Genomic DNA, 10,685 nt, shown 5'->3' with positions numbered 1-10,685 from the left:
CTTTGCCCCCCCCATTATTTATGGCTTTGTCCAGATGTCTTACTCTTAAGTCGAGAGGTATGAATCCAAGTTTAAAACTGTGCCTCTATACTGCAACTAAGCTCCTATAAATGTTAATCATACTTTCAGTCATAAGCATTTCATTGTTTGTAATAAGCATATATTGCACATAATCAAAATCTGACATGAATACTTTAAAGATAATTATAGTGTTTAGTTAATATTTTATATTCCCTGTTTTTCTCACCCACAGCAGATGCACCTGGAATCAAAATTCAGATCAAGCATTTAAGACATCAGACATACACTAAATTAAGCATATGTTTTCAAGTCTCTCGCCTGAAGACTCTAATGTTTTGTTTCCATGTTACTACAATCACACCAACTAGTTTGATTACTTCTGATGCTACTTGTTAAGGAGGATCCTCAATGAACAAGCTGTTCATCATCAGTACAACTTTAATATGTCAAGACGACCAAAGGAGGTAAATTCCAGAATGTTCTCTCATCCCCTACTACAGTAGGCACAGACAGACAAATACATCCTAGTTATTCTTCAGCTAGTGAATATTGAAGTTCACTGTTGCAGGCTAGAAAGAAATAAATGGTCTGATATGGACACTGGGGAGATTCATTTTCCAAACACATGAATTATCTACTCTGAACTAAAGACTATGACGCCAGTACCTCTCAGAACTAGTGCTGTGCCTGGCTTTTCTGTAAATAAATATCTAGCTACGGGAAACATCCACTCAGAATAGGACCCAAATTGCACAGAGAACTCACTTTTTATAGCAAAACACACATTAACGGTCTCCGTCATACTAGCAACTATGATAGTGGTACTGCAGTGACAACCTGATGTTGACTTACACACACACACACACACACACACACACACACACACACACACGAAAAACAGAATGTGTGAGTGCCAGTTTTCCAATATTCCAAGCCTGCTAGAAATGGTCCCTCCCTCCCACCTGAAGTACAACTTTCCAAGTATAGTGAGTGGGTAGAGAAGAGCACACAAATCACAGAAACCAATACTATTCAAAGGTTTTTGTTTTCCTTTGTGAAAGGCACTTTTTTCTGTTTTGTTTAGCAAAACAGTTTCCACTGAAGTCTCATTTGTAGACCTGTGGGACAGCCATTAAAAAATCTCACAGGTGAACAAAGTATTGAGAAAAAAAAAACATGCAACTGAAACACACCACACAAAGCGTGCCACCACATATCACACTAACTCATGAAAAAAATATGCATATTCATTCATTTTCCAACTACCATATATCTTTTTCAGAGACATGGAGGTGCCACAGCTTATATTGTTCCAGAGTGGCTGCAAGGCAGAGAAACTAATTATGGATAGTCCAGTGCATGGCTTTTTATTTTAATATTATATATATATATACACATTATATATATATATATATATATACATACATACATACACACACACACATATACACACACACACATATACACACACACACATATACACACACACACACACACACACACACACACACACACACACACACACACACACACACACACACACACACACACACACACACACACACACACACACTGCAGCTTTACCATACACCATAATAATCAGAATCACATTTACTGGCCATGTAAGCATGCATACAAGGAATTTGACTTCAGTTTCGGTGACTCTGCAAGTATGAATTACATAAATTACTTAACTATTAAGAACAAGACAAACATATGCACAACCATTAAGAACAAGACAAAAAAGTAAATATACATATAAGGTGCAAAGTGGACGTGAAGGGTCGGTGATGATTTTCTATGCCTTTTTCATGACTCTGGAATAGTACAGGTCCTGTAAGGAGGGCAAACTAGCACCAACAATATTTTTGGCAGACCTGACTATTCGACGTAACCTATTTTTGTCATGAATACACAGAAACAAACCACACTGTTATGGATAAGCTGAGAACAGACAATGACTGCTATATAGAACTGAATCAACAGTTCCGGTGGGAGTTTAAACTTCCTCAGCTGTTACAGAAAGTACATTAGCTGTTGTGCCTTTTTTATGATGGACCCTACATTGGTCTCCCACTTAAAATCCCGGGACATTATAGATCCCCAAAACTTCAAGGATTCCACAACTGACACAGCAGTATTAAATATAAAGATGAGGGATAATATTGTAATACTACTCCTAAAGTCCACTGTCATCTCCAGAGTTTTAAGTGTTTAGTTCCAGACTATTCTGACTACACCAAAGGGTCAGCTGTTCAACCTCCCATCTTTATGCAGACTCATCACCATTCCTGATGAATCCAATGATAGCTGTATCGTCTACATACTTAACAGGTTTTTTTATTCTATCCAGTCTCAGAGATGTAAAAATATTGTCCTTTACTGGTGCACAGAGGTAAGCGCTTTCACAATTCGCTTCAGACCATTTTTACATCTCTGAGACTGGATAACTTTACGTTCCTTAGTTGCCTCTGCCACACTCTTGTTTGTTGGCTTTATCATTTATTTCTTTTCTTTTGTTTGTGGCGAGACATTTACTCTGTTGGGTGTGCCCTGTTTTTTTATTACCAAGTTTTTTATTGTTATTAAATATATTTAAACCTTTCATTGTGGCTGATTTGTGTAAGACACATTTATGTTCTGAGAGCACTTGCATATTTACTTGACACTATGTAGGCCACTCCTAATAGCCTTACTCCAACTACCATTTGTATTAACAGTAACATTGGACACCCTTTAAGGGCCTTAAAGTAGCCGATAAGAGTTGGCTGTTGGCAGTAATAACTACCTTACAGACTGGGCAGAAGGGGGCATAGCTAGGAAACCTGTGCTAGCCTTTCCCAGGTGTGTGTGTGTGTGTGTGTGTGTGTGTGTGTGTGTGTGTGTGTGTGTGTGTGTGAGTGAAAAAGACAAATCTCCAAGAGTGTGTGTCTCAACTACTTGGACAGGTACATGAAGAACTAGCTGGATAAAGAGTGTGCTGGAGGTCTTCGCTTGGCCACTCAGGTGAGATCTCAACTCTATAGCTGTGCAAGTGGGAAGTCTTACTGGGGATCTAGAGAAAAAGAGAGGGAGAAACCAGCCCCAAACTAACTGTAGTCTCTATGCGCTCTTAAGGGAAACTGCACTTAATGCAGTGAGCTGCATCTGGAAATACTGCGTGTGTACCCGTCATCCTCCCAGTATACATCCCCAGTAGTGCTAGTGGTGAGGACAGAGGGTCCTTGATTACTGGGACATCACATATATTATACGGTGGGGCATCACATATATTATATATCATGCTTTCGCAACGTAAAAGTTGGTAGTCCAGCAAACAAATGACCCCCTTCTAGTTTTACATTCAAGACTATATAACTTGCGCATATAAAACAATGAACTTCTCAAAAACAAGAAACACTGGTAGTCATCTCCTCCCCTAAAGGCAGTCTGTAGAAAATGCCCTACTCTAATCTTAACTACTTCAGATCATACTACTCTTAAGAGCACTTCACCATAGCTAACAAGAACTTTTGACTTGTGAAGTCATGCTGCTAGCATCCCAAGGCTGTACCCACTTCACCTTGTACCAGCTTTTGTCACACTATCAGGGCATGAGATTACAACTACCACTATATTCTATACTGCAAACTGTTACACAGACTTCATTTCATATGTGGTACAGCTAGAGTACTATATAAAACTAGTTTTCACTAGTGCCGCTGTCTCTCCACTCACCATCATAGTTCTCTGCTGTAGACTTCTCACTTTCTCAATCAGCACCCTTTGTGCTCACTACATACTGTACACTGGGAACTGAGAACACAGCAGTATTTTTTTATGTTCATATTTTGATTTTTATGTTTAACATTATTTTGGCACAAAAGTTCAGCAAAACATAACTGAAAATAAACTGTCTAAATAAAGTTAATCTTGGCAACTGCTGATTGTTGGGAATTTCAAGTGTCTATAAGTAACAGAGAAGATGCTCATGAAGGGCATAGAAAACAGTGACTGTGAAACAATGAAGATGGTTAACAACACACAGAAATCTCTATAGTTACCAAAAAACAGCACTACCTTCACCACTTTTGGTGATCTAGACTATCACATCCTAATGCATCAGTTTAGTCATAAATGCTGGATGGATTATACAAATCTATAATTTCTATACACATTCCTTGATTTTTTTTTCTGGGACTGCTGTGCACATCCATTTAGGCTGTCACTATTTCATTGCCCTATTTCCATCCACCAGATGACCTTGTTCTCTTCAAACCATTGTAAGGCGTTCTGGATTTAACCCTACAGAGTAGTTTCAGGCATGTATCCTGCACCATTCCTTACGAGCTATCACGTCATGTGCTTGAGACTGAATCCAAGGAGACATCCAAGAGGAATGTGGCTGTGCAGAAAAAGGTAAAGAAAAGGGAGACGGGGATGGATGGAAGGCAGAACATGGAGTTCACTATGAATGCAAGCTACATACGCTGCTCTCTTCTGCACCAAATAAACAAACAATGTAATGGCATGTAAAAATGGGAATTAACAGTCTACAGCTAAGACTGTTGTTCCCCGGAAGTTCTCACATTTAGTCATCATGACTATTACTGCAGACTTTATTTATTAAGTCCACTGGAACCATGGTGGTTCCTTTTTCAGAAGCAGTAGAAAAACACAAAAATAATGGACTTGTATGTAATGAAACTAACAGAATTCAAGTCCAGGCAAAGGTTCTGCAACCTAGCATGACAACCACATAAATCATAGTGTGACATAGAAATGGATTTTAGTAACACAGAAGTCCTTATGCCAGTTTATCCTCATCGGTACTCTAACCATAACCCTAGACATAGATTATACAGACCATCTTCTGTAAATCTTGATGGACAGAGAATAATTTCCTGAATTTCACAGGAACTCAGCTACCAACAATACACAGACAGCACTGGTTTACCACTCCTTGCGCTATAAACTGCCCCCCAAAGTTACAGAAGAAGTGATATTTTACCAGGACAGCAAACAAACAATAATTATTTTCCTTTTCTTTCATTCACAACTTCCCTCTCTCACAGTAATGTTATCAAATTCAAAATTAAGGAAGTCAGAGCTTATACCACCATAGAGTGGGTGCATGACAGAAAACTACTCCTAACAAGGCACAAGTATATTTCAGCTGTACTATGTCTGGCGTTTAAGTGTAGCTTGCTACTGATGATTGTTTTGAATCACATCTCAGTCGTTCTGTCCCAAAAAGGAAGCAGTCTTACAGCACCAGAGTTTGTATTTGAGATTATTTTTTTTTTTTATTGAAAATGGATATTTCAGCTACAAAGTGGACTAGTTTGGCAGGATTTAAGTAGCAATCTGTGATCATATAAAATACGCGCAGACAAGATTCACAAAATTAGATTAGTAGTTTACACTTCTACATGTTTGTTAACAGACTGGAATATAATCAGTGAAAATTTCCATAGTAACTGGAAAATGCCACTATCAATATGTAATTTTTTGAGACATCACTGTAGATTCCAGATGTGGTTTAGAATACATTTAATATATACTGTCTATATAATAGGAGCATCAATTTTCCCGTCTTAGTTTATTATCCATTATTCATGCATCTGTTTAATACATACACCCTAGGAACATCAGCTTCATATATACACAAATATAACACCAAATTAAATAAACCTATAAGCATCAAATGACAATGCACACACCTTTCTCCAACTGTACAAATTAATAAAATAGATTATCACAGTTAAATGATGGTATAATAACAAAAGTGATTTGACAGCGATGTCTATCATACACAATCACAAGCCTCTTTTTAGCCAGCCCTAGTTTGAGTAAATACCAAAGGTTGAACGCATGCATGATGCATTTTAATGCCAACTTATGACGCCTTACAAACACACACCTCCTTCCTTGTTATATACATACTAACATGTACATGTGTTTATGCATACATATAATTGTTTACTGCGTGACAGAGTTTATTGAATGTGATTGGTTTAAAAGAGTGGTGGTGGATGTTGTCATGTTAAGTATTTGTACTTCAGGGTTAGGGACAGGTATTATGCTGTGCTATGTTTACAGAATAAAGTGCATGTCACAGCCTTCATTACCGGTATGGATATTGATTTTTTTTTTATTTACCCCTTTTTTTTTTGACCAGGTAGTCCCATTAATTTGTAAATTAATATGTAGGGTTTGGGCTATCATGCATAACCAAGGTGAGTTGGGGGATAAAGTCTCAAAACTTGTCTTACTTAGCCCTGCTAACCTTACCACTAGACTTTCACATTCACTTACAAAAAACATATCCCTAACAGTATCTCTTATTCAGACAAATTTGCTCTGGGGATACTGTCAGGGTTGGATTAAGTGATCGGAAAAGGAATTTTTTTTTTCCTTCTTCAATTTTTTGCTTTGAACTGATGACTTCTATATGGTCTGCATCAACGTTTTTGATTCTTGACATAACGTGACTAAGACATTTTATGTAAACAAGAACACCCATGGCCTTTTTTTGTGCTGGAAATGTCATACCTTAAAACGCTGACCATTTCTGTTGAATGAGGTGTGGCTATGTGAAAGTAAACAGGATATTATGCATAAGCAGAAGTGTTTTGGAAATACTGAAAGCTTCAGCATTAGGTGTAAGAGTATGTGAGGGTTAGAATTAGGGCTAGGACAGGGGATATATTCAGTGTTCTGTGTGTTTGGCAAGTAATCCAGGTGCGTGTGTATATATGCATGTTATATGCGAGAGAATATATTTCTGGTTTAGGATCAGAGTAAGGGCTATGGTAGATGACAGCTTTAGTGTTGCGGCTGTATGTGAACTGTGAGTATGACAACTTTATGTACTGATACTACTACAGAAAGGCATTTTGGTAACTTAGCTTGTGGGTTTTAGGGTTAGTACAAGAGTAAGGATAGCTTCCCCTGCCATTTTATCACCTTTACAATATTAAGTGATATTCTCTCAATCACGTCTACATATTAATGAAAACATTGGGCATCACTGAGGACTACTGGTCCATCACCATGAGCCAAGAGACTGATATTATTGACATATGAAATGCAGTTGGTTGAGCAGCACACTATTATGTTGACTGTCTTCTATTAAACAAAAAGGATTCAAGAAAGAACCTTTGCAGATTCCTTTGGGAAAGACAAACGTCCTGTGGAACATAACCCTGTATGCCAAGATTTAAATAGAAAAATATATAGCAGATCAATGATACCATACAGCAACAGCATCAAATGGTTTTGTATTACCAAGATACAATGTGACAGCATGACTGGCCTACCTGTACAACTGTAACTATGCAAACATTCTAAAAGAACAATTAACTTATTTATAGTACTGAAAACATACAGGTGGCATTAAAAAAAAAAGTATTTCTAGTCATACCACTCAACTTCTTTGCTCAAGAATGCTGGGCAAAACCAAAAATAATGGGGGGGGGATGACAAATGACCAAAATCAGACATACTTTAAATATTAAAAAAGGGAACACAATCAATTCCAACAACCTTCTAAGTTTGTTAAGTGAGGTAACAGACTTTGTATCGGCATGCATTTTTTGAGGGACACAATGTCTGACACTCAAAATGTCTAACATTATTTAATGGCTGCTAACCTCATTAATTTATCAGAAAAACATAAATTTTATAAGCAACAAACCAAAATAAGATGGAAACGTCTGGTCATTATGAACAGTTGAGAGGTATGGTCACAATGGTATTTGTAGTCTAAACAATGTTGTGATTCACAAAGAAACTAGCTGTATTCCCAAAAAAAATTCTACTACCCGATCACCAACTAATCTTCCAAGCATCTTAGCCAATAGTGGCAATACAGCTACAGGTAGAAAATACCAAAAATGTTCTCACCCTTTTCATGCACTGGAGTAAGCTTTAATGTTTCCATACTTTTAGAAAAACTCCAGTAATTAAGGGGAATACTAAATATGGCATTCAATGGATAAACTAAACAGATTTAGTTTGGTCTACTATTTTTTAACATAATATTTCATGAAGACTGATGCCAGAACAGTTTGGAAAGACAATAACAAACAGAAATCCTGGCATTATTAGTTTTAAAGCTACAATGCTCGTCTCCATTTGCCAGTTCCCGTGCCATAGTCACAGTGATAAATTGTGTACATATTTAAGAACTATGAAGTAAGTTTTTAAGTATCTGCTTAGAAAGCGGAGTTCTTTGATTATTTGGACATTTGTTAACCGAATCATGACCCAGTACTGGCTGGCTATTGTGAGAAAGTAGTACTTCAAAATGCTTGCCAAACCATCAATGCACCCTAGCATGGGCAATAAGTCACTTAGGCAGGAAAGCATCATATCTTGCAGTTGACTTATTCTTCTCCTCCAGACTGCAGTACCCTTTTTCTGCATTTTTGTGGCAAATCAGTGAGAATTAAATTCACTAAATGATGACAGTCGTTTGAGTTTCAGACTTCATATCCTTCAGAAAATACATAACATAAGACGCTATATTCCAGCAACTTTCTAAGTTTATAAGAGCAATATTTAAAATTTGTCTATTTTTGAGTCTTTATCCCACCATTATTTTTGGTTTTGCCCAAACTTTGCACCAAGAGGTTAACGGCTATTTCCACACAGTAATATTAGCTTAAAGAAAGCATTCCAGGATAAGTGCATGGGCTACTGCCTCCACCAATATCAGAAATTGGTAACTAAATACAAGAAAGCAAGGCACTTACAAAACCATTTTATTTATTTATTTTTTGGTAAGGAGATATTGAAAGGCCATCACTGTTACAGTACTTACCATTTTTTTTAAACTGCTTTACAGAGGAAAAACACACAATACACACTTCACCTTCAGTTTGGGTTCTTCTTTCTAGCTCCATCCTCACTCGTGTTAGCATCATCTCACCCACTTCATATTCCTGCCTTTCCTTCAGCCACCACCACCACCACCCGCGCCCTCTCCCGCTTCAGTACTACTCAAATTCTTATTTGAGGACAGGAACACTAAACACCCCCTTTTTCTTTAGGAGCAACCCCCCCAACAACACACTTACACTACTACGGTATCACCAACACCACACCTTTCGCCAAGCAATCCCACCTCATCTAGTCCTGCATTAAAAAAATACCACTCCACTATGGAGTCTCCAAATTTCTCCGTATTCTAGAACCAACTTAACACACGCCACAAACCCTACTTCTGTGAGGTATCCTAGTCATCCCTTTCCCCGCTAATTAATTTACTTCTAATACAATACCAGCTTCCACTACAGCTTCACAGGAGTCGGCCACAGCGTCATTCGTCAGCTGCTTTACAACAGCAGGTGCCCACCGACAAGCCACCCCCGCTCACCTTCTACCGGCTTAGGCTTCTTGGTTTGCTCCTGCCGCTGATGTCGCCGTCGTTCCGCCATGAGAGTTAATGCAGGAGGCTGGTCACAACAGTCAATGATGCACTGCTGGCTGCTCTTCAGTATTCGTTTCGAGGTATTAAATAGCTGTCAGTCAGTCTGTTAAGTAGGAGAATATAGAAAGCTATCAGCACCACTGCCGCTGTCCGGACACGCAGTAAGAATTGCGCGCCACCCTAACAGCGTACACGCTCACGTTACCAAAGCGTCACTACAAGTCCCTTTATCCTTATTGGCTAGTCCAGTTTCATGGGGCGGGCGAATTGTGTGTCCAGTAGATGGTCCTGTGTTAGAATGCTGATAGTCACAGCAGCCCTAACGAAACGTGTAGTACCTACCTCTTAAGTGCCCCTTACTGCTTAGGCACTTGTCTGATTTATGTTTCTAAGTTTTATGTTTGTATCAAATCGTGTGTGATTTTGTGACAAAAGTGAGGGTTAAAGTAATTGTTTAATTTCAGCCATTACAGACACAGACCTTTTATTCATAAAAAATGCGTACGGTCAATTATTTTAGAACTGTTCTTTATTTTTTTGGGCATTTGTCCCAGATTATTTTTGTCTCCTTCCCTGATGTTACACGAAAAAGGTTGGGGGCGGGAGAGACTTGAAGGTTTATTTGTTGATAATCGAAGGGGCCAAGGCAAGAGAGTATACCTTTGAAAGTTCTCGGTGGAATTTATGTGTACTGGGTTATGTGGGTGCTTTATATTAATAGTTACCTTCTCCAATAACCCCTTATCACTCCTTTTCCAAGGTCTGTCCAACTCCCGAGATTGGTGGTTTTCGTAAATTAGATAACTCTACTAACTTCTGTATGAACTGCCTATCACATGTTGAGATAACGCCTCTCATTTTGACTATCAAAACATCTTCATTTTCACTACAGATAGGCGGCAACAATAACTATTTGGTCAGTAAGCGTATAACTCTCAGCCAATTTCTTAGCGTACTGTATGCATTTATTTGGTCTCGAAAAACTGGGTAAGTGTTCCCTTGACTTGCTCCATCAAATAAGGATTTCCACTCCATGCTTTAAGCGGAGTATGTCTGTCTACGGCTAGTAGTGGGCCAAGCATTCGTTCGAGATCAGTTTACGTGCAAAACTGTTCCTATACGTCTCAACTGTCCAGAGTTGTGTCTCATATTTTTGGTTTGTTCCTCAAAATAGTTGTGGTTTTCTGGCGAATCACTGAGGATTGAAGTCACTAAATAATGACGTACATCTGAGTTCCAGAGTCCAAAC

The 10,685-nt window shown here is 38.4% G+C and overlaps 1 protein-coding gene across 2 annotated transcripts in view; it reads right to left on the bottom strand.

The window, feature by feature from the left end:
• Positions 1-9,629, bottom strand: part of ADARB1 (adenosine deaminase RNA specific B1) — a 1,484,163-nt gene extending 1,474,534 nt beyond the window's left edge. Inside the window, exon 1 of one of the 2 annotated variants that reach the window (XM_044075985.1) lies at positions 9,383-9,629. In XM_044075985.1, coding sequence (XP_043931920.1) covers positions 9,383-9,443 — 61 coding nt within the window. In that variant the 5' untranslated portion in view covers positions 9,444-9,629. Of the gene's footprint in view, positions 1-8,827; positions 8,949-9,382 lie in introns of those variants that run through there. The other variant, XM_044075984.1, reaches the window with a different exon arrangement.
• Between the last annotated feature and the right edge of the window lie 1,056 nt (positions 9,630-10,685).

This window comes from Protopterus annectens, chromosome 6.part1 (genome assembly GCF_019279795.1).
Source record: "Protopterus annectens isolate FY-2018-M chromosome 6.part1, PAN1.0, whole genome shotgun sequence".
NCBI classification, from domain to species: domain Eukaryota; kingdom Metazoa; phylum Chordata; order Ceratodontiformes; family Protopteridae; genus Protopterus; species Protopterus annectens.
Note: the sequence above shows the minus strand (reverse complement) of the source record. Positions and strands in the feature narration are given on the sequence as shown.